Consider the following 27,004-nt stretch of genomic DNA (forward strand, 5'->3'; position numbering starts at 1 on the left):
TAGCATAAGAAAATTGGCATACAGTTTTTTTTATGATCTTGTAAGATATAGCATAAGAAAATTGGCAGCACGGATCTTCAAGGGATCAACATAAAAGAACATCTCATAACAAAATCTAAACTCGTTGCCACTCAATTTAGCAGTTGTGTCAAGGGCTGGGACTCGGTTTGGCTAAAGAAACAATCCACTTAAAGATCAGGCATGCCCTTTCCAGTTTTCCCATTATAAGTCTCTTCCAAAACCAAATCCATGACTGTATCCTTAGGACCAACTGCAAAAACATGAAACAATAAAAAACAATTAACTTAACTTAATCGTTCTCTACAATTTCTACGAAGTACAAGTTAAAGCAGATAATCAATCATAACATAGAGATGTGCTGTCAACATGGACTGTAAGGAGCTACTGGAATAGAGTGACTACATGTCAAAGGCTCGATAGTTAGATTGTTGGTACAACTTTTGGTCTTTATTCATTAAGGAGTATTAGTTTCAACATTGTTTCTTTGTTAACGTGTTTTTATTGTTGTGTTTGTTTTCTTGGACTTTGTTATCTGTTCATATTTAAAGACAAATAGACGCATGTAATTCGGTCACTTACCAACTGTCGGCCTGGGTGTAGTCCTTTCTTTTAAAATCTCAGGACGAGGAATTATGGACCCTGATGCTCCTATCCCCCTAGAAACTCTTACTTTAGAGCCATCTTCCAAATATCTAATTCCAACTTTACATGGCTTCCTGCATTAAGTACCACCAACAATTATCTTAGAAATACAAACACTAGGGCTGCACACAATTTTCAAGCATTCAAAGGCACATGTCAAAGAAAAGAAGGGAAGCAGCATGGTCTACAACTACATGAATAAGTAACTGGAAGCTAAAACTACAAACCCTGTAACTGGGTCTACAATTTGCACATTTGAGACATGAAGTGGGGCTTCTACTGTAAAAATTCCACCTTCATGACCTTGACCTTGCTTAATATGTTTCTTCACCTGGAAGGAGAAAAGGTTGAGTATATTATAGGCAATTCTTGTAGTTGCAGATCCAAATATCATCTGATATTTAAGTGGAGGTACAGGAAGGACAAAAAAGTATGGATAGAATAGACCAATCATTTGTCGACTTGACAGAATAAATAAACAATTTATCAACTTCCGTATCTATAATATAAACCAAAGCTTTAATGGGAAATTACGTTGGATGTTACAAATTTCAAATCAACATATTACTTTTCATACTTCCAGCACCGTACACGAAAATTGTCACACTTGCATAATTTTTACATTGCCAAATGCCAAATAAAGTCAGAACAACGGCAAATTGGCATTAATTCTGTGGGGGCTCCTGTACAATCTTTTGGGGAAAAGCAAACAGCTTTAAGTCTCTTTGGAAATCATTCTAAGAGAAGCACAAATTAAAATAGACGTTAAGCAAAAAAAACAGGCAAAAGAGGAACATAACCAAGCTTCAAAATGTATCATATTTCTGTCTAAATGCAAAAGTAACACTGAATTTGAAAGATCCTGATTACATAACTTCCCACGGGAACTATTACACAAATAGAGAGCACTAGAGCAGTTCTCTTATCAAGTAGATAACAGCAGCATAGCCGTGGATACAACATATGTTTCTGAAGCATATCCTCCTTTAAAAGTAATGAACGCCCATTATTTATAACTATAAACTGAAACCAAATTCTGTAATGGTAAAGAATCCCGAAACCAAATCACATCTTAGTTACCAAATTGCATCTTGTGTCATTCAAGTTTTTATTCCACAGATTGACCTCTAACAAAAGAAACTATATATTTGTACCCTTAAAATGAATTTACAAATTGGTTTATTATGTTCAATAAGCAATAAAAAACACACAGCTACAGAGAGTGAACTTATCTCAACCATAGTGTTAAAACTATCGATACAGTTCTTCAAGACATAACCCGGCAAGACAACAACTCAAACAAACCATACCAACACATCCTATATATAAAAATTGCAGGTGTACAATACTATACATTTTATCACACAACAAAAACAACCACTTATAGTATAAAAAGAAATGCAACATCACCAGATTTTTGCCCTCAACAATGACACGATTCTGCGATCGAATGACACGCTTAACAAGACCAGTTTCCCCTCTATCTTTACCTCTGGTTATCATTACCTGTAAAAAAATCAAATTAAATACACAAGCAGAACATGAAATCGAAACAAAAAAACCTTGACTCTCACATTATCTCCCCTGAGAATCTTCCAGTGGTGTATAAGTTTCTGAGCCGCTTTCCAACCCATCGCAAACTAATAAACAAGAAACTGGGCAAATTCAAAATTAGTCAAGAAAAAAACTTTAACAATAGAATTATAAACACACACAGATATATATATATATATATATATACAAATTAAGGTCTGGCCCTTTGTTGGTAATGTAAAAAAGATAAAAACTTTGAGATTATAAGTTAAAGTTTAGACCATTTCAAAAGAAAAGGAAATGCAAAGAAAATAAAAGGCAGAGTAATTGAAGATTTAAAATTGAAATGGTAATAATTTTGGGGTACAGTAAGAGTATAAAGGCAAAGCATGATCTATGAAGATTGAAGAAAAAGAGGAGAAGAAGAGAGTACCAGATTCCAAACGCAGAAGCGAGTAGCTCTTTAGGGTTTATCACTTGTAATTGTCTTTTTTTAGTTTAGGTAGTGTTAATTTTTCAAGTACTTTTTTTAAGTACTCTGTAGTCTGTTCTTAATATTTAAAATGAATTTGTTTATATCCTGTCAAAAACTAACAAAAATTCGAATTCTCTTTCTTTCAATATAATGTGGGTTTTAATTTATAGTGTTTGTATTGGGTTAAATACATTCGAACAGATATTAATTATACTAGCTTATGGGTCTTGATTAATATTTATATATTTTTAATTTTATTTCATATAATTTTATTAAAATTTTATATAAATAATTAAATACTAAATAATGATTATATAAATATAATTTTAAGTTAGATTGAAATAATACAAATAGTATATAATTGATGAGATCTTATTCATAAATAATAATGAGATGTTTGTTGTTAGTAGGTAAGATTCGAATTTGAAAACTTATATATATATTTTTATAAATAATATAACTGTTTGTTATTAACATGATTCGAACTTGAGAACTTATATGTATCCTTATAAATAATAATATAAATGTTTGTTGTTGAAGGATTCGAACCTAAAAACTTGTGGAGTGTATTTTTTTAGTATTTGGATTTAACGGTTCTAATTATTTGATGAAGAAGATCCAACGGACGTGATGGAAAGAGATAACCAAAATGAGAGGTTAATTAAACTACAAATTATACCTCATTCCGGATATTATAGTATAGTATAGATATTATAGATTAGTATATAAACATGCAATATTTTTATTATTATATATTATTAAAGTTCTATGGAGTCCACCTTTAATTGGAGTCCTCGGAGTCCATATATTTCTGCAAGTAAAATATAGCTTAAAATATTGCAAAACATATTATTTTTCGACAAACATCACTATTCTATCAAAAATCTTGTAGATTGCATACATTTTACAAGCAGAACATTGCAAAAATATATATTCTACAAAACATGTTTAGTTTGCAGAACATAAATGTTCATGTTGCAGAACATATTGCAGAACATACATATTGTACCGTAAATATATGAGATTTGCATGATTTTGTTGAAGTTATGCTATTTGTGTAACATGTTTTGCAAAATAACACGTTTTACAATATATTTTATTTGCAGAACGTAGATGGACTCCGAGGACTCCGATAAAAAGGTGGACTCCATAGAACTCACCCCTTTTTATCATTATATATTATAAATTTTAATTTTAATATATTGTTGATAGAAATTTGAAACTTATCCTTTTTGTATAATAATTTATAAGATTATTGATATGACAGTTCCAAATTGAATGATCAAGACCACCAACCAAATTTTTAATGTTTCGTTTTTACTATAATAATATCAAGACCACCAACCAAATTTTTAATGTTTCGTTTTTACTATAATAATATCAAGACCACCAATCAAATTTTTAATGTTTCGTTTTTAATATAATAATATAGATTAAATATAGTGTAATATTAATACTTATCCTAATTTATTATTGTTGTGGTGAATTATAGATAAAAACGTTAAAAATATAATGATACCATTTGAAAAAATATTCAAATAATTTCATTTTAAAAAAATATGTTAACTTGGTTCAGTTCGATCTTACCATCGCGCCTTGGCACAGCATGTATTATTTGAAGTAAGACCTTACAAATCTGAAAATCTGATCAACTTTTGGTTACCATATATACACATACAAAGTCAGATAATTCGGATAAAAATCATCATATTATAAATCAAGTGAATAAGAAACCAATCGTTTCATTAAGAAAACAAATGAAATGATGCTACTGAATCAATATACAACTGCAACTGTATGGTACATGACACTTTAGTCTCCTTGAAGAAGTTCAGAAGCACGCCAGAAAGAAAATTTCAAAAAAATTAACACCCATATTTATGATCAAAACTAGACTAATAGCCAATGAGAGGGGGTGGGGATACTATCTAATAGTAATTCAAAATAATGGTTCCTGCAAGTGCCAACAGCAGAGAAGGTGACAAAGTGTAACATGGAGTTGAAGCAGATGTTGGGTTGAAAACAGGTCGAATCCCCGGAGTTGCATCTGGAGAATCTGCAGGTATACTTGTTCCTGGGGTGCCAACTGAGGTGGTTTCCTCTGGAGGACTTGCTGGTGCTGCGGCTGCTGCTTTTGAGCCTGACATAAGAATAGGCCTTGTTAGTTATTATCATAAATTTGTGGATCCTATGAATATAAATCATCACTTCAATGTTCTTTCTTAATTTATTTTGTTAGTAACTAATACCTCTAGGAGAAGCTGCAGTCGCAGGTGGAGGAGGCGGTCCAAACAAAACAGGCCCTGCAACGAAATTGGTTAGAAAATTTGTGTAGATTTTTTTGGCCAATGTTACCTTATCTATAGAGAAAACAGTACAAAGAAATAAACACACCTGGAGCTGGTAGAGGGACACCAGAGGCTGCAACATATGAAGAAAGTATTAGAGATGATATAACTGGAAGCATTGTCATCTGCAAATCTAAACAATGCATATAAAAGAAATATATTAGACCTTTGCATTGTACTGGAACACCTTTGACACCAGCAGCTCTACATGCTTTTGGAAGTGAAATTGCCAATGTCCGGTTAATAGGTAGTGAAAATGGAACATTTCCCGTGACTATGAGACAAGCGCAATCCATGCTAGTACTTGTAAGAGAGCGTAATGCCCCACAACAATCTCCTGTCGGTGAACTCCCAGTCCCGGTACTTCCAGTTACGTAATTCAAACAAGGGGTAAAGCTAGTAATCATCGGATTTGTGCATGGTGTGGTAATTTGGCCATTAACAAAAGTAATTGATAAAATTAACGTAGTTGCAAAAACTGTGTTTAGATATTGAAAAACCTTTGTATTTTCCATGAGTAAGGTAAGGAAGATTCAAAAGAGAAGTATGTAAATTATATGATAGGAGTATAGACAATTTGAATTTAGAAAGGGTTTAAGATGGTTCATTTATATGATGCATAAAAAAGGGTAGATTATAAGTAGTTTTGTAGTTGAACTACTTTAAGGAAGATGATAAAAATCAAGTATATTGAAATGCCTCCCATTGCTAGTTAGGTTGTTGCGTGTGATAAGTTGTAGAGTGTTGGAAGTCAGATTTCTTAAACAAGAAAATCCATCTTGTTTCTTGGGTTTTGATTAGTTCAGAACCATTACTGCAACATTTTGAGTTGTAGTTATGTTTCAATTACAGGACAACTGTCTCAAAGATTTTAAGTATTCAATCAACAGTTTATAATTCTTGCTTTTAAAAAACAGAGTTAGTTATCCAACTACCTACTTCAAAATCGTCTATTTCATAAAACAATTAAAGAATTTACAGTTAGTTTAAGAATTGCTCACCAATGTTGACCTATAAGGGCTATATTAACTTTTACTGGCTAATTTGACATATTTAAGCCCCAGAAGAGCCCTGTCTCCTTGTAACATTAAACTGTACACACTAGTCTCAACTCAAATTTCTACTTTAATATACTTAAACTTTAATATATCACAGGGATTTTCGCTTATCAGCATCCTGAGAAATATATTGATGGATTCTCAAGTGGTTTAAATGTGTCTATCCATGACTCGTTCAGGCTGCACCACCGCGAAGTTTGGCTTTAATTTGAGGACTACAAGATGCCCATCATTGTTTTAATGTACACAAATTGCATGAGTTGTTCAGGCTCAGTCACATTGCTTCTGCTAATCAGAATCTGTAAATGAAAAAGCGCAAAGATATAGAAATAAAACTTGAGCCACAAAGAAACAATGGAACCATATGTATGACTCTTGACTGACAGATAAATGCGATGAACTTAAATAATTGGCATAAAGGTTTAGGGTAACACCTACACAGGAAAGAGTCGAATTGATTTACAATAGAAACCAGATGCAATTATGCAAACATGTTTTAATACCAATTAAAGAACTACTACGACAAAGATTGAGGACAGCCTAGTGACAAGCTCATGCCTCACTTTCTTCTCCTATGGAAAAGGTCGTGGATCTGAATCCTTGTTTCCCCTTCGGTATTACTGAAAACTAATATGTACTAATATATAGGAACCTTGCGAGTATTAATGTACTGAATGTTATACATCTCAGGCATGGTGTTGGCTTCAAATGTTCTCCTTTGGACCACTTCTATTACTAAATCAGATCATGAAACTGACACTATTCAGCAGCTGAACATCCATCATATTGGCTACTTTTTGACAACCAATGCAAAGTTCCTGGTAACACTCGTCATTTTGCTTGATCAGCAGCTCAAAGTACAGTTGACAAAGGATTTCATCTTACCAACATTTCAATACTTATGCGCACAAATTTTTATGTAATGGCTCTATGTTATACAATATAAGTATAGTTTGCACACTTGGAAAGAAAAAATTGATGCTAATGAACATTACACACTCCATAAAAAAAACCTAACCCTTGTGTACGAATTACAATTAGTATCAAAGCACATTGCATTTTCTACTATTCCCGTGTTCAGTTTATCACATCCAATCATGTAGAAGGCAACATATAAATTTAAGATTGCTAATTACAAAATTTGTTGGAACTGTCATAGAAACACTGGAATCATGTTAGCATCTGTTACTTGTAATCTTTCATGACAGAATGTACAATTAATTTGATGTAACTGATGCTGTAACGTAACCTCACAAACTCGTAAGTTATAGAACGATGAACCTCTACCAGGAAACTCAAGTAACATGTTAGCTAAGAGTTGAGACTGAACCAAGGCGTATTTCTGCAAACACATGTATGTACTTTTATGATTGCAGAACCACCATATATTCTTAAAGCAGAAACGATATTTGCTTCAGAAGTTTATTATGTCCAAGCATCAAGGTAATTTTAGCCAACAACCAAGTCTTTGGTAATTATGAAAGAAAATTGAGGATTCAATCAGATTAATGACACCATTACTTGCACACCCAAGCACAGTTCCTACAGTAATATTGACAATAGTTTGTCTACTCAGCCATGGTAGGTTCACCTAATGAAGGAGCTTACCAGATCCTTTTTATTCTAATATTGCATGTATCTTTTATGTGTAACAGTCAGCTGTGCATTATGTATTATTAAGTAATCCCATTTTAGAAGGCTGAAGCTGTGTATTTATTAGTGAACCCTTGCTCAAAAGAGTTGGCCACCTAAAAATTACCTAAATTAGTACATATTTTGCCTCCTGTATTCAAAATCTCATATAAATATAGTACCTTCCCTCACTAATCAATCATTCAAGTCTTAAGCCAACAAACACTCGTAAGTTATTGCAAACCCTCACTGCTCTTGCCACTAAACATTCATTGATAACTAATGGCTCCAAAAGGAATTCAGATGTGTCTGGTGTTAGTCCTTGTTGTGATGCTCTGCAGAGGAGCCGGGGCTCAATCGGGTTGCACAAGTGCGCTCATGGGCTTGTCCCCGTGTCTGAACTTTGTCACTGGGAATTCGTCAACACCATCATCATCATGTTGCTCTACACTTTCCAATGTCGTTCAGTCACAACCACAGTGCTTGTGCTCGTTAGTAAATGGCGGTGCTGCAACTTTGGGTATCGCTGTTAATCAAACTCTTGCTTTGACACTTCCTGGTGCTTGTAATGTGCAGACTCCTCCACTTAGCCAGTGCAATGGTATGCTATAAGATCATGATTTATACATACATAACTATATGTGCATTTAATGAGTATCACATTTTTTAAATATTGATCTGAATGTCGTCGCCATTTCAACAGCTGTGGCTAATGCACCAACCTCTTCAGCTAATACCCCAGTAAGTTCTCCAACAAGTTCCCCATCAGATTCTGAAGATGCCCCTCCTACTCCAACTACTCCATCAGTTCCTAGCATTCCTTCAGGTATGAACTAAGGGCACTTAAAAACCAAAATACACATGCCCTGCTTATCCTGCACACAGAGTACCCATACCATGGAGGGTAATATTTAGCAAACCTTATCTCTACTCTGAAAGTTGAAAGGTTGTTACAGCAAAGACCTCGACTTTGACCAACGTGATAAAACACATGCACAAAGAAGCAATAAAAATTTAAGTGGAATAAAATCCAGGCCCTGAACTAACCGGTACAACAAGCAAAATCCAGATTTTTACTCATTATTAAGTAATCAGATTGTCTTAACCTTGTGTCTTAAAGGAAGGACATAACTATATCTTATATAATATTAATACTCCTTGTCACTTGTAAACTCATTGTTGGGTTGAGACCCCGTCAACGAGTGCAGTTCGGCTCATCTAAATATTAAAATTTAATGTCCAACTCCGTCAAACACTTCATGTTATCTTGAATTGTGCTGCTACTAATGTAATGAAACACCAAAAATGCAGGGACTCCATCAAAAACTGTGCCAACAACCGGAAGCACATCTGAAGGAAGCATGCTTGAGTTTTCACTTAAAGTTTCAGTGGCTGTACTCCTGAATGCTATATATTCTTCTTGATTCTTATATATGCTTAGCTTCCAAAGAGATTAGAACGTTTCTTTTATTTTTGAATTTAATGTGTGTGAATGAGGGAATTGTAGTACTTATCTTTTGTATTATAATTTGTAATCTTGGAACTCTTGTAATGAATTAACGTAAATTTGAAATTTTATACATGGTCTACAGTTCGCACACGTATATGCAGTGAGAAACATAGAGTGCCGTGGGGGGCTCTGCTGAAGAAAAAAAAGCTACAAAAAGGGTGTGCGCTTGTTGGACAAGAATATTAATATAATAAAGAGCATATGTAACACGCTTGGGGTCACCCTCAAATTAAAATTCTTCAAAAGAAGCTTTTATATAAGACTTTCGACGTCAAGTTTATAGAACTTGAAAATCATTTTTGAATAATGCTATATTACCCAAAAGTTGTACCAAAATAGTTACAAAATAAAGTGACTTGACATGAGATGTGTTCAAATATAATTCATGGATACATATAAATGCACGCGGGATCCCATATTATTACTAGAAAAGTTATAATTTATAAAATATATGGGAAAATTTTTTATAATAATATTTCAGACCTCTAATATTTTCCATCATTTTCATGGGGTTACCTCCCAAATTTGAGTAAATGATTAAATTTTTGAGCATTTGTTTTCGGTGTTGAAGTACTCGGGCGAATATACTTGCTTATATTCTAATTCGAATCAACTATCCGGGCAATTTTCAAGTACTCATCCATCTAACCAATTTTGTAAGAAATAGATTAATTTTATTTTTATAATTTTAATAAATAAATATTTATTACTTCCTCCGTACCATAATACGTTTTCCATTTTGACTTTTGTCACTGTTCACGTTAAGCGATTGACTATTAATTTACGGTTAATTTATAAGATCAAACATAATCATGAGTGATCTTGTTGTATTAGTGTTTACGAGTACTTTAATACAGTGAAGTTTTTATATTTAATACTAATACGAAATTAAATATATTAATAATCAAAAACATGCATTGGCAAACGTGTCCGACACAAATGAAAAAAGTATTTAGGGACAGAGGGAGTATATTATATATGTAACCGATTTTGCTGAGGATTTTTGTAACATTTTTGTAACATATTAATAGTGTAATGTGTGTGAAAAAAATAAAGGTATGATCACGCTGAATACTGCATAGTCACAATTTTAAAAATATATGATGGCATGTTCACGTTGTCGAAGAGCAAATCGCATAATCACGCTATTTTTAATTATTATTTACTTTTAATTAAGACTTGTTTTATTTCGTTTTAGGATTTTAAATCCCTATACAAATAATCTTATGATAAAACGTATTAATAATTTTTTATTAAAATCAAAACTCTTATGAATTTTTTTTATTCTTTCTCATGGATTCAATAAAATATTTGTAAATTTAAGATTGGCCTTGTAAATTCAAGATTTTAAAAATTTTCAGTATAAAAATTTTTAAAAAAATTAACGTTTGCTTCTTCTACATTTGAGCTGTGTTTCGAGGTGCGTCAATTTAAACTAGAACAATATATGAGATAAATTAACATTCTAAAAAAGATCAAAGAGAGGAACATGGAATATCCTTGAATGCAGAACATTGTATTCCATTTCTAGGTTTAGAAAGTCCACTCTCTCAAGTTACCATGTGATCGATACTAATGCTATCCTTGTTACTACAAAATTTATTATTATAAAATAAAATTCAAATAATTACATGTTTATAATCTCAATATACATCTTGGTTTTAGGCTTGTAAAATGTAACACCTAGAGGAACAAGCCCAGCCCTCTTTTAACGTTTTTTTTTGTCTTTTTGTTTTCTCTTATGTGAAAATAACAAAGTAATAAACAATTTTTACAAGAAAATAAAATAAAGATAGAAAAAAAGGCTCTCACGCATATCTTCGCAGCCATCTAACGCTACTTGTTCATCTTTCTTGTTCTTTGCCTCAACCCCATTACAACTTTCTCTGTCCTTGCCTTACTTTCACGAAAATCTTGGATTTTTGGGCTTCTACATACTCTAAAGGTCCAATTTTTATTCCTTTTTTTCTTGAAATTATAGTGTTTTTAGTTGTTTTTTTATTTATTTGTGAAATTTGTTAAATCATAATGTTAAAGACTTGATTTTTTTAGTGGGTGTGTGTCAAAACTCTGGAAATCTTAGTGAACATTTTTTTTGTAATGTTGAGTGTTTGTGTTTGATGTGTTTTTGGGATTATTGTAGAATTGGGTTTTTTATTGATGATCTTTTTTTGATTGTATAAGATGATTGGTTTTGTTTGTGGATTGTATGTAATTGATATTAGTTGTTGTTCAATTTCATTGATTGTTTGAATACTCGAGGGATGCATTTAGATTTATATTTCGATAGGTATAGGTGTTTGGAAAACTTAGTTTGTCAATTTACTGATTTGATGACCCCCATTCCTAGTTATCTTCAGTGAATTTATGTGTTTCCTTTGTTTTCTGGCTTGCTTTGTCATTTGAATTGATGCCAACCAATTTTAAATTAGTATGTTTGCCCTTGAGTTTGTACACTTGAATGACTGATCTAGTGTTCTAAAGCTAAGGCAATGTCTTTGCATTAATGTTTTTATATATGAATGCCAAGGCGGATGTTTCATGATGTTTAAATTGTGTTTAGGACATGAGGTATCTCCTGTTTAGTTTGATAGATTTATAAGAGATTTTATTGCTTCTGTGTACTCTCCTATATTACTTTATTTTCGGATACCCTTTTTTTAAAATTTCTTTATAGTACGCGACACGGGCGAATGACTGAGACGGTTTTTTTCCCCTTTCCCATTTTGTGTATGTTCTTTTCAAGTTATGAATTTTTATCTTATATTTACTATATATTCTTATTGCCTGAAAAGTTATTTTGTTCCACATGTTGAAACATGCATATCAACTTGAATTGTTTGAATCAGCTTACTAGCACAAAATCAGCTTACAAGCACAAATAATATATGTCATCTTATTGTTTGAATTGTGGAACTTGATGATGTTGCCATATGTAGAAGCTTAGTCTATCTTGTTATGGTTTCGGATTTCACAAGATCAGCTGATAATTAGAGATCTAATTTATATATAATTTGGGTAGATAAGGTTAAGTAGTGAGGTTTACCTTGAATAAAACTTATCATTTTTCTTGTCCCTACACATTGAGATACAGACCTATGGATAAAGCAACTTTAAAATCTTGCAATTGTCAGATGGAGTTGGAGTGGATTTGCTACTGTTTAATTTCTTGTTTATCACTTTCCTTTCTTTGAAGAGTTATTTTATTGTTAATTTATATTCATTATTATTTTAAGGAAAAAAATGCTTCATTACAATAGATGTAATAGATGAAGGGAATTGTTCAAAAAAATATTTACTCTTTACTAATCAAGCTCCAATGTACAACATTATATGCAAAATGTACAACACTATAGTCCACTATTTGGAGCTTTTTATATCATGTCCATAGATAAACCATGTGTGTGTTTGTGTGTGTGTGTTTGTGGGTGGCTGGGTGGTTGTGTGTGTGTAATTAATACATGTGCATATATTGGTTTTATTTAAAAAATAGAAATTATAATCTTTAGATGTATAGATGTGTACGGACCTTATTGACCTTGAGGTTTAAATAGAAGAGGGTTCTTCTGCCATTCTTTTGTCATACAAGCGTGAAACATTTATCTCACAAAAGTATGTTTGCAATGCTTATTGAGAATGGTTGCAAGTTGCTACTTGGGATGGCGTGGTACTCATCCTACCTGAAGCTTATAAACCATAAAGCATTTTATTGCACCCTACTAAAGGTTAGAGGTTATAGATCATTCTTTAAAGATAGCTAATATGTGTTGTATAGAACATATTTTTTTTCTCTATTTATATGGTCCTTAAGGGCAACCCTTTGTTTATTCATGTTTGCTAACCACCCTTCCTTTCTTTGCTCCTTTAGGACTGTGGTGCCACTGGTATAAACTGACATGCTAGTGATTGGGTTGCTTTTGAATAGTTGGCCATATATAAGGGGTTTTGTTGAGGGAGAATATAATATGTTTTTAACGTCTAGTGTATGCATTAAACTTTGTTCAGCTCTCTACATTCTTGATATGATTTCCATACATACACGTTCGGGAAATTATCTCGAATTTGGTATCATTGGTGTTCCATCAAATTTTTTGAAAGATTGGATTGAGATATTCTAATTTCTAAGGTTTTCCATTTTAAGTGCTTTGAAAATGTATTTTACATAGTCCTTTCCTTCCGTGTGATTTCTAGGATGGGTCGTTTGTTGATACAATGAAACCTCTCGCTTTCTGTGTCTGTTTTGTAATAATTTAGGTGAATTCTGTTGCACTGGTTTCAGTTTACCACGGACAACTTATGTTAATCCTTTTTATGGCACCCTAAGCTTCTGCATTGTGTGCTGATGTTAGCTACCTAATTACTATTTGGAATGTTTGTTATTTTCAAATGAATAACTGACTCCAGATATGATTCAATTATTTTGTGCCATGTAAATTAAGGCGTCAATGCTTCATATGAACATTTTCTGCAATGAGTCAATTAGCTCTCTGCTAGGCCTCTGTAGGTTTAGGTACCAATTAACATGAGGTGGTCAGAGTTTTTATCGGATATCTCAAAGGTTCAACATCACGCTCATCGTTGCTTAGATAGCTTTGTTAGGCCGCTTTTAGGCTTCTACTAATTTACCCTAATAGCAATACATTGCTTAGATTCCTTCTTTGTATCATATATTTATCTTTAAAATAAATTTGACTATTAGTGAATGTTTAGGGAAGTTACTCTTGTGCAATTAAATTTTTGTACTTTTTCATTTAGCAAAAAAAAACTTGTACCTTTTGATTTTCTAACAATGTCGACAAAGGTGTTTTTTTCTCTGTTAAGTTCTTGACTATGATACAAGTTTTTCCCTCTACCCAAGGGTTTTAGGAGTTTAGAAGTCAGAACTCGTGCATGATATCAAAGTGGTATAGACCCCTTTTTCCTCCAGAAAGTTGATTATTGTTTTGATACAAGATTTTGAGGACTGGTATACTGTATCATGCATCTCAATTTTAAGTGCTAAATGAATATTTCTTTGCATGAGTGGCGGTCAACGTAGAACTAGACCAGTTATCGGATCAAATAAACTGATCGCTACAATACCAAATATGAGTTACCTGTTGTATTTTCTTTTGCTTTTTGAAAGTAATTGATGGATAGCATAATCAACAGTTGCATAAGGCCAATATTGTTTTTCGGTTTCTTTAAGAGGTAGAATTTGACTGTATACATTGGCCATAGCATTTGGTGTTTAGCTTTTTAAAAGAAGAAGCATCCTTGTAGTTTAAAATTTTTTACTATGCTCTTTATGATGATAGATAACATGGGTCTCTATGAGAGTGATTGCTTTCTTTGATAGGACAGTGTGCAGTTACGAATAATAAGACTTTAATTCAATTGTGTTGTTTTCCCTGGTACTTTTAATATGTATCTTATCATCTGCATTGGCTTATGGTGATTAGGATATATAATATAGGGCAAATTATTTGTTTTTTTAAGCATGTGCATGAATGTAATATACTAATATGTATCTGTGTGCTGAACTTACGTGTAATCGGGTTAGCCAATTTCACAATGTGCATGATTTATTTCTACAAAACTTATACTTCAGGCTATCTTAATCGTCATCTTTATACTTTACAGTGCTTTTAAAGACTGGTCAGAAAGTTAGTTTTAGGTCAGTGGAATACCTCTGAAGAGGCTGCCATACTTGCCATTATGTCTGAACTGATTGAAGGCCTCCCTGATGCTGTTGCTCTGAGATGTCTAGCTCGTGTCCCCTTCTACCTTCATCCTAAGTTGGAACTGGTCTCTCGTTCTTGGCGAGCTGTTGTTCACAGTGCTGAATTATTCAAAACTAGGCAAGAAGTTAAATCCACGGAGGACTTCTTGTGTGTTTGTGCCTATGATCCAGAAAACCTGTGGCAGCTTTATGATCCCCTGCGTGACCTTTGGATCACCCTCCCTGTACTTCCATCACAAGTTAGGCATCTTGCGTACTTTGGTGCTGTCTCCACTGCTGGAAAACTCTTTGTTCTAGGTGGTGGCAGTGATGCCGTTGATCTTGTAACAGGTGACCATGATGGGAGCTTTGCCACTGATGAAGTCTGGTCATATGATCCTGTTACCAGACAATGGACTATGTGTGCATCCATGTTAGTGCCTCGTGCAATGTTTGCATGCTGCGTACTAGATGGTAAGATAGTTGTGGCTGGTGGTTTCACTAGCTGCAGAAAATCTATCTCTCAAGCTGAAATATACGATCCTGAAAAGAATGTCTGGGCCTCAATACCTGACCTTCAGCGCGCACACAATACTGCTTGCACGGGAGTGGTTATAGGGGGGAAGATGCATGTCTTGCACAAAGGATTGTCAACAGTGCAGATATATGATAAGGAAAGGCAGGGTTGGACAGTGTACGACTGTTTATCGCTCCAGGGTCCAATGGCAGTAGTTAAGGGTGAAGTATACGTGATGAGTCATGGTTTGATACATAAGCTGCTGGGAGGAGAAAGTAAGGTGGTTGTTTCGGCTTCAGAGTTTCGTAGGAGAATCGGGTTTGCAATGACAGGTATGGGAGATGATATTTACATCATTGGCGGAGTCATTGGGCCAGAACGTTGGAACTGGGATATCAAGAAAGTGTCTGATGTTGATATCTTGACGCTTGGGTCTGAGAGGCCTGTTTGGCGGCAAGCAACTCCAATGAGCCGATGCAGGGGAACTGTATTTGGCTGTACACAGCTGAGAATATAGGTTTTCCTTTGGCGGACGGTTGAGTTTCTGAGTTCTTCTCTGTTGTCCTTGAAGGTTGGAACGCTGGATAGAGAAATCAACTTTTAGAAGTTTCCTTCTGTGCTTGTAAACCATAATGTTCTACTCTGTTTTTTTAATGTTCTTTAAGGAACTTTTGTAATAGGTGCTACACAAAATATATAACATTAACTTATTAGCTATGAAGGTTTGCACTTAGATTTTTGTTTGTGCCCCCATTCGTTTTCATGTTTGATTGTTTATTGTTTACATACACACAGCCCTTCAGTTGTCATAAGTTCAACATTTTTCCGATCTCTAGGATCTGCTGCCAACTTTTTATTAGTGTTACCACTGGGGCTTGCATGATTTTATTAAGCAATTGTACTTGGTTGTAGGCAAGGGCAAAAACGAGGGGAAAAAATATATATACATATACTAATTTTACTGATTTTCAAACATGTTTGATCATTTACATTTACTAAAATAATTAACTATGGTTGCTATTTTATGATTATGCTCTTAACAACTTCAGATAATTATGATACGCTTATATTTACTTCTCTTTTTTTTTCTCTCTCAGAATTATAATATCCTAATTATGTATAGAGGGTCTTACTCAAAAACGAACTCATTTTAAAATGAGATATGAGATCTAATTTACACCACACAAAATTTAAAACTACTTTTAATCTACACCACTCATTTTAAATCTCAATATCATTTTCACCAACTATCACCTCCCCCATCTTCTTTCTAAACCAGCCAACCATCGCCGCCTCCAACCGCCGGACATCACCATTTCCGGCAACCACTACCTCCGACGACCTCCAGAAAATCACCACCGTCAAACATATAATCACCGCTGTCAAAAATAAGAAATCACCGCCGGAAACACAAAAATCACCCCTCCGGGCACCTGTAAACAACAAATCAACATCGGAGAAAAAAAATCATCACAACTGGTCACCACTTTTATCCACCAGATCTGGCCACCAACTCCGTTCATCGACTATGATCACCAATATCATCACAAAAATTACTCGATCTAATTATCACCTCCTTTTATATTTCATCATCATCTCTAACTATCACCTCTTCCATATCTCCTTTCTGCTTACCACTACCTCCAACCACCATTTTCGGCCACCATCGTCACCGACCGCCACCGCCACCACCACCACCGGCAGCCACCGGAAAATCACCATCGTCAAATACAAAATCACCCCTATCAAATCAAAAATCACCTCCGGAAAATAAAAAATCACCACCTAAAAATTGAAAAATCAAATCCAGATTTTAAAAAATCACCTTCGACAACCTAAAATTACCACATCTAACAACTATTTATGTCCACCAGATCCGGCTACCAGCTCCTTTCATAAACTCCGACCACCATATTTAAATTTAAATCACTAACAAATAAACTATAAGCACCAAAATCGAATCACACCACTGAAAAATCATTAGACGACCTCAATCAATCCCAACAATCATCACAAACTCTAATTAACTAATTAAAACTACATAGATGTTGCATAACACAAAAACAAAATTTGTGATAAATTAAATATGTACAGGTTGAACGGATTTTTTACAATGAGGGTATAGAGGAGGCCATGTAAATCTCTGTCATCAGTGATTTTGAAACGAAAGTGGTTGTTAAGGATTGGGATTCCGGCATCGACGGTGAATGTTCCGGTGGGAAAGAAAACAAGCGGTGGAGAGAGTTGATGAGTTGGAGATTAAAAGAGAGGTATGTGATGTGTATTGTAAAAGATGTAGAGGAGGTCAGGCGGCAATGGTGGATGGTGGTGGCGGAGGTGAAAAGAAATGGTGGAAGTTTGATCAGGCGGGTGGCGGAGGGTGGGGGCGGTGGAGAGAGGAGAGTGTAGAAGGTGGATATATTATGTATGTATACAAGTGTGTGTGAATGATTTCTGGCAGGTGAGAGGTAAGAGAAAGAGAGGAGATGAAATTGGCGGGAAGGAAGAAGGGATAAGAAATGTGTGGTTTAGATTATAAAAAATTAATAAAAATTAAGGGCCGAGATTAGATCTCATATCACATCAAAATAGAGGTTCTCAATTGAGTAATTCCCTATGTATAGATACGTTCTTATAATAATTAAAATTGAGCTTAAAAATTAATTTTAATAATTATTAGAGAAATTATCAAAAATACTCTTTTTTCCTAGATTTATTTACGACGTTTGCAAATATTTGCAAAACTACGATTTGTAATTTCTTTTACGTTTTTAAAAAATGAGAATTCTTTTCTTTTTACAAATAAAAACATAAACAATCGTATTTTTGCGATAAATCTTCAAAAAGAAGTATTTTTCAAAAAATCTCTAACTACCTAATCAATGTAGTCCAATAAAACTTTGATTTTACTTTTGTGAGAAATCCAAAATTCTCAACATAATCAAATTATTTTTTTTTAAAACAAAAAAAGACGAATCTTAGGAAAATTCATTAATGAAAAAAAATCATTAATAGAAAAAACACTGCAGTAGTAGTTTAATAGTTTTAGGAAGAAAAAAAACCCTTGCTTGCTGTGTATTTAATTTTTATGTAAGTGGAACAATACTACGATAAACCTCCCGAAAACCCTAACAAAAATATTTGAAAGCGAGGGAGTGAATTAAGAAAAAATGGAGGTAGAATCAATAACAACAGAAGAGGCGGAGCTTAACAACAACAACAAAGAGGGAGAATTAGAAGTAGCTCCTGCCCTAATTGCTGTCCACCCGACCCAACACTCTCTCGTCGTTGCTATCGGGTCGGACCTCCGCGTTTTTAATCTCCTGTATGCCCCCCTTAATCCTCCTATCCTTTTCCCCTTATTTTGTTTTATTTTGTCTCTAATTTTCTACAATTTAATTTTCGAATTAATTTTTTTCCAAACACTGTGGAAAAAGAATGTGTGCATTCCCAATTCACACTATATATTTTTGCTCTATTTAAACAAATTTATACTAGTTTGATTACATTTTATGGTATGCTTTCAATATTTTGTTTTTCGCGATTAAGATTAGGGATGATTAATGCAAAAAATCATACTGTTTGTTTGCGGTCTCACCGAGATTAGAAGTTCAAACTATATTATGTCATAAGTCTTTATGGACAAGACTAGACGAGAGAAGAAGCTACATTACAGCATCTCTACACTATAATATAGTGTATAACCTATATTGTATCTCAACAAAACAATTATATATCTCAACAAAACAATTATATTTGGAAAAGTTTGAAGAATAGACAAAAGACAATTTATGTGTAATATAGTGTAAATTGGATTTGGTTTTGTAAACAGTGTAACAAATTGGTGTAATGGGTTGGAGATGGTCTTATGTATCATGTTTGGTTCATATTTATTGTTTTTTTTAATAAAACTATGGTTTAAGAGTAAAATGTGTTTTGATCAATTTAATGAAATATTGTTAAATTCCTTCTTCAGAGGAGGTTGTCCTGTAATATTGGGGGATGGTTCTAGTGGGCACAAAGATTCAATTAGAGCTATATCTTATGGTGCAAACGGGAAGCTCTTTGTATCTGCAGGTGATGACAAAATTGTTAAGATTTGGACTACAGACTCGTGGCAGTGCATTTATAATGTGTAAGTTTTCATATGTAGAAAGTTCCAAGTGTTTCAGGTGTAGATTTTTAAAATAAATCTAGCATCTCTGTAGTTCTGTGTTGATAACCACTTCTCAACAACTGGCTTTTGTGGTTAACCTGATGCCTAAATTTTGTTATCATTTGTATCCCACACCAAATTTTTACGTGGCCATTTGTTATGTGGCATTCACTGTGCAATGGGTTGGCAGTTATGTGGCAATAGCATTAAAATTAGAAAATGGTTGAATGTCAAAGTGACCACGTTGTGTGGCAATACATTAAAATTAGAAAATGGCTGAATATCAAAGTGACCACTATATAGTAACCAATATCTCAAATTTGTCAATATTAAATTGGGAATTATATATTTACCAGTTGTCAAAAAATATATAGATATATATAGATATATAGATATGGCGTGTTTGTGTAATCTTGTAAGGGTACTTATTATCAGGAAAAAGTACACAATTACGTACTTCTTTTCTGGAAGTAAGTACTTTTGTTTGAAAAGTATGGTAAGAGAAGCCATTTTTTTAACTCCATCATTTTAACCCCAACCTAATTATATTTAATTATTATATAAAGTACCTTCAGTTACGCTTTAACAGCATAATATATCAGTCCAAGTGTCAAACCAGGTCTTTCTCAATATTATCAAAACCAATTCTATTCTAAGATATTATAACAAAGCATTGTAGATGCGAAAGGATTGAGAATAGGTTTATGATGGGTCAAGAGTTACAATTTATACATTTTGTTCTAAAAGTGGCCAAATTTGAAGGCCTAAATTTGTTGGCGGTACATTTGATTTATTAGTTATTATATAGTGACCATTTTATACCCTTCTCTTATATTAGTATCACTGTTATTGACAATAACTGCCGAGTCAGATTTTTGCCATGTGGAAAACAGCTAATTTGATCCTTCCGTTCAAAATTTAACAGAGTATACATTGTTTTTAAAGTGATGAATTTGAGAACCTAAATTTTTAGCGATAAATTTGAGAATTTTAGTATTGTAGAATGACCATTTTGATATGAAACTTATATCTCTGTTGTTAAATGTACAAATCATTCTGATAATAAATTATGAGCAGTAGGTGTGGTGCTTTAACTTAACCTGTGCTTTAATATTAGACGAGCTACTTAAGATTCTGTCAGGGCTATGTTACTTGAGTTTACATGAATAATTCTATTTTTTTAATTATGGTTTAAACTGTAACAGATCATCTGAAAAAAGAGTGACTGCAGTTGCAATAAGCAATGATGGTCGGTATGTTAGTTTTGCTGACAAATTTGGAGTTGTCTGGGTTGTGGAACTGGAAGCCCTTCACGAAAATTCAGCTGTGATTGACAAGAAACCAGCATCTATGTTTTCCCACTATTGTAGCATCATTACTGGCCTGGTAACTGATGCATATTGATACATGACCTCTTCAGTTTTTCATTCTACTAAATATAAATGTTTGGATAGTTATATGGCATTAGTCAGTCGGTCAAACCCCTTGCCTTTTTGAGAAAATCATATGATTGAATTGTGAATTATTTCACATAATCTTTGCAGTAGTTTTTGGGAGATTGCCTTTAACATGATTGTCACTGTGGTCATTGCAGCAGTCTAATTTAATGATGAATTATGAATGTAGCATTATGCAATTTACAGGTCGAAGTGGCGACCCAACTTGTATCTGTCTCTTTTTTTTAAATAAAAAAAATTAGGTCATATAGTAGATGTAGTGGTAAAATATTTACCATTCTGTCATTAATGTCATTGATTCATTATATCATAGTGATAAGAATCATAATGGATTAACATCTTGCAGGATTTTTCTCCAGATGGGAAATATATTGTTAGCGCTGATCGGGATTTTAAAATTCGTGTGAGTGTTCTTATTGCTCGGAAGTATTTTCATTTTGTTAAAATAATTTATTCACATTAATTTGGCGTACCTTACCATTTTTTTCTCCTCCATCAACAGGTTACTGCCTTTCCCGCAAAGCCACTAGATGGAGCTCATGAGATACAAAGCTTTTGCCTTGGACATACAAAGTGTGTTTCTTATGATATGCTATATATTTTTTTGAATAATGTAGCATTAAATATTTACAGAAAAGACTCCCCCCCCCAATCAGTAAAAAGAGAAAGAAATGTTAGATTAGAGTGCTATAGTTGCTAGATAACCAGATTTCAATCCCACTTATCTCCAGTTTGACAACTAACATTATGTAGATTTTAGCGGAGTCATTATCACAGATACTGAATTCAAAAATGAACCTACATATTACAATCGCGATGAGATTTGTTGACTCACATATCTGCAGGTTTGTATCCTGTTTCACCTTCGTTTGCAGTCAGGATTATCCGCAGGGGTTTCTTGTTTCTGGAAGTGGTGATTCAACAGTAAGTTATTTTTTAAAATACAGATTTGTAAGGTTTGAAGCATAAAAACACAAATATTCTAATTGTTGCTTTGCAGGTCCGCTTGTGGGAATATGCATCTGGATCCCTGCTTCATACCTGTGAAGTTGGAGCAGAGGTACATCTACTGCTCAAATCCCTGATTTCATTTATGGTGTTATCCTAATTTGACTTTAAAGATATACTAATAGTATAGTATAGTATATAATTCTCGTGTTAGGTCTTGTTTGTGTGTCAGATCTTGTGTTTCACTGGTAAAATATGTAGTTATTATTTACAAGCAAAGTCTATAGTATGGAAGAATGCACCTTTTTCTGTAAATGCAAATGATAAGTTGTTGCACTCTTGAAATAACTGTGGCAATTGGCATTGCGAGGTTTTATAGTTGTGTGCATCAAAGTTTGTATCGTTTTTGTCCCATTACATGATTTATGTCATCATGGAACTTCTGACAGGTTCCAGCAGCATTATAATGATGCGACTTACCATTTCACAATCATTAGAAATATGAACCTATCAAGAAGCCATCGCTCAAGACCAGATGGTATCTAGTATATGGGGTTCTGTCTGATAAATTCGTGGTGGCTTTGATTTGGAAATATGTATAGTATTAAGTAGTATGTTTATTGTAACTAAAAAATGTTCAAGGTTTATCTCCTCTCCTAATTTTGATGGAAATTTCTTTTATTCTTACAGGCAGGGCTACACTCTAATGGGAGTGAAGAAGAATTTCTTCCCGTAATTACTGATTTATGTGCTTCCCGGGATGGTTCACTTGTTGCGGTCGCTGCGCAGAGGTATGTCTCTTGACAAATCTCATGTATACTGATGATTTCTGTTACTTATTTGTTAGCCTGCAACAGAGAAATACTAATTTTCAGTCATCTGTATGAATTGCAGCTTTCCAGGAGTACTGCTTCTGAGGTGCAATCTCTCTATCAAATCGCTTTCTGTTGTCAAGGTACATTTGCTTTTGAAATTCTACTAGATATTGTGTCAAGAAGTGCAGACAAAATAATTGAAAATGTATTCTTCTCTATGTCAGTCGTGTATTATACGTTAGATCCTAGTTTTAATTTTCTGCAGTGGTAGATGAAACCTTATTTTCTTTCCTACTATACTATCTCTATTTGCCCTATATAATTTGACAATTCTAACAGAAAATTGCTATCACCGAAGAAGGCTTTATTCCCACATGTTTGAGTACTGCCACGTCAGAATTATTATGGCTGGTTATGGGCGTCTCAAACTTGCAAGGTTCTGATTCGCCATCTCTTGCCCGAGTGAGAGCTATTTCCTGTCTCGGGCAGAACAGTGCAGAATCCGCTGAGCATAAACCAGTTATATTGGCAGACAGCGAAATACCAGGCGGAAAACAATTACTTGAGACATTGCAGGGTAATTTATCTATCGAGGAAGAGGTGTTTTTAAAAACTGCTGAAGCTGTGAAAACAGCAATGGACAATCTATTAATTAAAAAACAGTACAATGTGGAGAACAGAGAGTACAGGAAAAGAGGCAGGAATGACAAGAAAAAGTATAAATAACAAAGCTTTGGTGGCCGTTAGTGTCTGCATAACTCCACAGTTAAATCTGAACTCTGACCGTCTGTTCACTACCTAGTGATATTTGTTGTAATTGTAGTTATAGATATTCTTTATGTAACTTGATGTTTTACAAGGATTAGGAAATGAGTGATTTGCTATATTTGTTTTTGTAATTCGGAAAATTTGTTACACAAATTTAAATATTTACGCACACAACTTGTGACTAGGATTTATAAGATTTTTTTTGTTAATTAATTACACATGTACACATCAGTAATCGAACTCTTGACCTCTCGGGAGCGAGCTTAACCATTAAACACTTCGCATCGGATTCTCTGTGACAAACCGATGCACCCCATCCGTCAACATATCACCTCTAAGAATAAGATGAATCTACTTCAAGTTGGTCATATCACCATCTTCCTTCAGCATCACGGTCCCATAGTGCCATTAGAGTGAAGTATAACAGCGACAATCCAATTGGCTTACATTTTCCGACTTGATGAAACATCGTTGTTATACGCATGCTTTAACATTAGAAGTCAAAAAGATGATTTGTACCGCATATAATGTTATACTCTAGTAGTAACCTTAATCAAACAAAACAACTGGCACAAACAAGATTAGATGTTCTAACCGATGATTAATTAAGGTAATTACAAAGAAAAAACTATTTTAAAGAAACTGGTTAGTGGTTACCCGTAGAATTTCATGTGAAATGCTAAAGTACAAATAACACGAAAATGTGTTAGTTTCCACAGAAGTTGAATGTCTAATAAAAAAATAATGTACTATGAAATGCGTACAGGTGAGCTAGTTAGAGGCAATTGAATGTAGACACGTGGCAAAGGGGCATCTAAGTACAAGTAGTGGTGGCATGTCACTCAATAATAATATTTGAAATGGTGGAACAATAATAATTTTTGAGATAATTGAAAGGGATGGAGCCCTACTATAAATATGCTCTCAAAGAAAAATAGACAAAAGGCTATGGATTACCTCTAAGAAAGAATGGGTCCGATGGAACATAATACTTGACTATTTGTGTTTTTGCTTGAGTTGTTTGTGGATATTTTCCAAGTATAATAGTTATATTTTGAAAGAGAAAAGATGAAAAAGATTTCTGAAGAATAAAGAATATTATGATGCTGTCTCAGTCTGTGTCCAGTGCTTGTTCATTTGCTTTTAAATTTCGAGTAACCCAAATACCACTTTTTTCAAGCATTATAATAGGGTACACTTACGGTCTTTTTGAAATATTTTTTTTGCTTATTTTATCAATATTTGATTTAATATTAGTCATTATTTGATCTCTTATTTATCTATTTGAAATGTTAACTTTTATCGGCTCATTATGCATTTTATTATAATGAAAATAAATTTAATTTTAAAATTAAAATTAGATAGATAGATTAATAATCCGAAATCTATTTTAAAATGACTCATAAATCATAATAGTGCTATTGAGATGGTAGTTTGGATTATGAATGTTGTTACATTTACTCTTCACGTTCTTAATGTTGTTTCATTCTCCTGCATTCCAAATTTTTTACTTTTATTCTAGATAACCCTAGCCATTACCTTCAGGTGTACTAGATAAACTCTATTGAATCACGTAATATTTTGTAAATAATATGAATCAAGATAAATCGGACTTAAGTCAGGCCATGTTTCAAGATATATAATCATAAATTTTTGTCTAGTAAATTCGAACCTGTAATCAAAAGGATAATTATCCCTTCTGTAATTTATTAACCAAAATTTTAGTGAGAATTTAATATAATATATGACTGAATAAATGTTGAAATTCACATATATATATATATAATTTAAATACACTTTTTGTTTTTCTAAAGTTATTAATGTTTAATTGAATATTTTATTAGTTAATTAAAGAATCAACCTTTAATCTTTAATTTTGAATTGAAAGAGTACATTATAATATTTGATGAGAGGATATATTAAATTTTTTACTCGATATCCCAAATGACAACAAAACCGATCCAAATGTCACCGGAACATTCGCTTAATAAAAAATCTCCAAATGTCACCTCATCGCCGTAGAAAAAATAAATTGAAAAAGCATAAAGAAGAATATTGACAACATTTGAGAACCCCGAGTACACACATCAAGAACGATTATCCATAATTTTAAATTTTAAATTTAAAATAGTGTTTAAAACAAAATATTGATTTGTTACTTGTATATTTTTAGGTTATTAAATTTAAAATTGATTTAAGATATTTAGCAAAAAAAAAGATATTGATTTAAGATTCATTAACAAATGTTAATTTATTTATTTTTTAATCGTAGGTAACCCGCAGCCGCTACCCTTCGGGTGCGCACTGGATAAACCCTACGGGTTCACTTAATAGCCTGCAAATCACGTGAACCAATGTAAACCGCATTTAAGCGTCATGCACTGACTCAGGAGGCACAAATGTTAAATTATTATTTACTAACTAAAGAAATTAATGTATGTTTTTCTAAATAATTATATAATTTCAATGTTTTTTATGTATATTTAAAAGAATACATTTGATATATTTAAATTTATCAAATATAATATAAATTAGTAATAATGATGAAACATTAAATTTTAAACTAAATAGTTTGATATAATATCTATGTATTATATTATGTAAAGTAATTTTAAGCAAAAATTGAATCATATCGGAGTATATTAGAAATTAAGATCAGTTGTTGTTTATGTCCGATAATATTTTGGTGGCATTTGAAATAATTCATTGCATGAAGCGAAAAAATACATTTTCTGAAGTTAAAGTTGCGTTGAATTTGGATATTAGCAAAGGATATGACCGCATTGATAGGTCGTATCTAAAAGATTTTGCAAGAAGTAATATTACGTTAATTGTATGTTGGTATTTATTGATGTAGCTGAGTAATTATATACACAGGAGATTGTAACTAACTCCTGTTTTGACGGAAATAGCTAGCTTACATAGTATATCTTATTTACAAACAAGTGATAACTCTTAAATACAACTCATAACTTCATGAGAACGGTTATCAGGAACTTTATCCGGTGTTAAATCCGAAACTTACTTAACTTTCCTTATTATGCCCCCTCAAGCTCAACAAGTGCAAGCTTGCGGAACTGAGCTTTAAAGGAAGGCCTGGGAAGAGTCTTGGTCAGCGTGTCTGCAATTTGATCAGCCGAATGTAGATGGAGTACTTTAATAGCCTTTCGATGAACCTGGTCGCGCACGAAGTGGAAGTCAATGGCGATGTGTTTCATACGACTGTGAAACACTGGATTTTGACACAAATAAGTTGTACCTACATTGTCACAATATATTGTTGGAGCACACTTAGTGGCAAGGCTGGCTCTTTTAATAAATTTGTGACCCAGTTGGTTTTTGCCAAAGCGCTGGCAACACGATACTCAGCCTCCGTGGATGAACGGGCAACACTCCTTTGTCTTTTTGAGGACCAACTGATAG

At 33.4% G+C, this 27,004-nt stretch overlaps 5 protein-coding genes across 7 annotated transcripts; 3 read left to right on the forward strand and 2 right to left on the reverse strand.

Annotated features, from left to right (window-relative positions):
• On the reverse strand, positions 1-2,736 carry LOC141682488 (uncharacterized). Of its 2 annotated transcripts, none has more exons than XM_074487181.1 (6): positions 2,630-2,736; positions 2,238-2,318; positions 2,074-2,169; positions 891-994; positions 601-737; positions 1-271 (listed from the first exon to the last, which is right to left on the reverse strand). In XM_074487181.1, the coding sequence occupies exons 2-6, from the start codon at positions 2,295-2,297 to the stop codon at positions 189-191; spliced, it is 480 nt and encodes a 159-aa protein (XP_074343282.1). In that variant the 5' UTR covers positions 2,298-2,318; positions 2,630-2,736; the 3' UTR covers positions 1-188. The 2 variants fall into 2 exon arrangements, with proteins under 2 accessions (XP_074343282.1, XP_074343283.1); XM_074487182.1 differs by having other exon boundaries at positions 2,238-2,303; positions 2,630-2,684.
• Positions 2,737-4,388: 1,652 nt separating this feature from the next.
• On the reverse strand, positions 4,389-5,572 carry LOC141687080 (non-specific lipid transfer protein GPI-anchored 16-like). The gene is made up of 4 exons (XM_074492238.1): positions 5,186-5,572; positions 5,066-5,092; positions 4,921-4,974; positions 4,389-4,811 (listed from the first exon to the last, which is right to left on the reverse strand). Exons 1-4 carry the CDS (start codon positions 5,532-5,534, stop codon positions 4,600-4,602), a joined length of 642 nt encoding a protein of 213 aa, XP_074348339.1. The 5' UTR covers positions 5,535-5,572; the 3' UTR covers positions 4,389-4,599.
• A 2,357-nt stretch (positions 5,573-7,929) lies between these two features.
• Positions 7,930-9,241, forward strand: LOC141683941 (non-specific lipid transfer protein GPI-anchored 5-like). Its single transcript, XM_074488751.1, has 3 exons — positions 7,930-8,310; positions 8,413-8,535; positions 9,021-9,241. Exons 1-3 carry the CDS (start codon positions 7,992-7,994, stop codon positions 9,131-9,133), a joined length of 555 nt encoding a protein of 184 aa, XP_074344852.1. The 5' UTR covers positions 7,930-7,991; the 3' UTR covers positions 9,134-9,241.
• Positions 9,242-10,983: 1,742 nt separating this feature from the next.
• LOC141683939 (F-box/kelch-repeat protein SKIP30) lies at positions 10,984-16,176 on the forward strand. Of its 2 annotated transcripts, none has more exons than XM_074488749.1 (2): positions 10,984-11,164; positions 14,842-16,176. In XM_074488749.1, the coding sequence occupies exon 2, from the start codon at positions 14,917-14,919 to the stop codon at positions 15,952-15,954; it is 1,038 nt and encodes a 345-aa protein (XP_074344850.1). In that variant the 5' UTR covers positions 10,984-11,164; positions 14,842-14,916; the 3' UTR covers positions 15,955-16,176. The 2 variants fall into 2 exon arrangements, with proteins under 2 accessions (XP_074344850.1, XP_074344851.1); XM_074488750.1 differs by lacking the exon at positions 10,984-11,164 and adding an exon at positions 11,195-12,944.
• Positions 16,177-18,503: 2,327 nt separating this feature from the next.
• LOC141687152 (uncharacterized) lies at positions 18,504-23,777 on the forward strand. The gene is made up of 10 exons (XM_074492321.1): positions 18,504-18,762; positions 19,414-19,572; positions 20,799-20,979; positions 21,397-21,453; positions 21,553-21,623; positions 21,896-21,974; positions 22,051-22,110; positions 22,689-22,789; positions 22,893-22,953; positions 23,153-23,777. Exons 1-10 carry the CDS (start codon positions 18,608-18,610, stop codon positions 23,537-23,539), a joined length of 1,311 nt encoding a protein of 436 aa, XP_074348422.1. The 5' UTR covers positions 18,504-18,607; the 3' UTR covers positions 23,540-23,777.
• The last annotated feature ends 3,227 nt before the right edge of the window (positions 23,778-27,004 follow it).

Source organism: Apium graveolens, chromosome 9 (genome assembly GCF_009905375.1).
Source record: "Apium graveolens cultivar Ventura chromosome 9, ASM990537v1, whole genome shotgun sequence".
Taxonomy (NCBI): domain Eukaryota; kingdom Viridiplantae; phylum Streptophyta; class Magnoliopsida; order Apiales; family Apiaceae; genus Apium; species Apium graveolens.

Bases quoted from the DNA above. Each gene is read 5' to 3' on its own strand.
- LOC141682488 (XM_074487181.1), bottom strand. From the start codon at position 2,297: ATGGGTTGGAAAGCGGCTCAGAAACTTATACACCACTGGAAGATTCTC. The intron at 2,170-2,237 runs GTGAGAGTCAAG...ATTTTTTTACAG, and splicing joins AGATTCTCAGGGGAGATAAT to GTAATGATAACCAGAGGTAA. The intron at 272-600 runs GTAAGTGACCGA...ATGTTTTTGCAG, and splicing joins TACACCCAGGCCGACAGTTG to TTGGTCCTAAGGATACAGTC.
- LOC141687080 (XM_074492238.1), bottom strand. From the start codon at position 5,534: ATGGAAAATACAAAGGTTTTTCAATATCTAAACACAGTTTTTGCAACT. The intron at 5,093-5,185 runs GTCTAATATATT...CATATGTTGCAG, and splicing joins TGTTCCAGTACAATGCAAAG to CCTCTGGTGTCCCTCTACCA. The intron at 4,812-4,920 runs GTATTAGTTACT...TTCTTATGTCAG, and splicing joins GACTGCAGCTTCTCCTAGAG to GCTCAAAAGCAGCAGCCGCA.
- LOC141683941 (XM_074488751.1), top strand. From the start codon at position 7,992: ATGGCTCCAAAAGGAATTCAGATGTGTCTGGTGTTAGTCCTTGTTGTG. The intron at 8,311-8,412 runs GTATGCTATAAG...CCATTTCAACAG, and splicing joins TCCACTTAGCCAGTGCAATG to CTGTGGCTAATGCACCAACC. The intron at 8,536-9,020 runs GTATGAACTAAG...CCAAAAATGCAG, and splicing joins AGTTCCTAGCATTCCTTCAG to GGACTCCATCAAAAACTGTG.
- LOC141683939 (XM_074488749.1), top strand. From the start codon at position 14,917: ATGTCTGAACTGATTGAAGGCCTCCCTGATGCTGTTGCTCTGAGATGT.
- LOC141687152 (XM_074492321.1), top strand. From the start codon at position 18,608: ATGGAGGTAGAATCAATAACAACAGAAGAGGCGGAGCTTAACAACAAC. The intron at 20,980-21,396 runs GTAACTGATGCA...AACATCTTGCAG, and splicing joins GTAGCATCATTACTGGCCTG to GATTTTTCTCCAGATGGGAA. The intron at 22,111-22,688 runs GTACATCTACTG...TTATTCTTACAG, and splicing joins CCTGTGAAGTTGGAGCAGAG to GCAGGGCTACACTCTAATGG.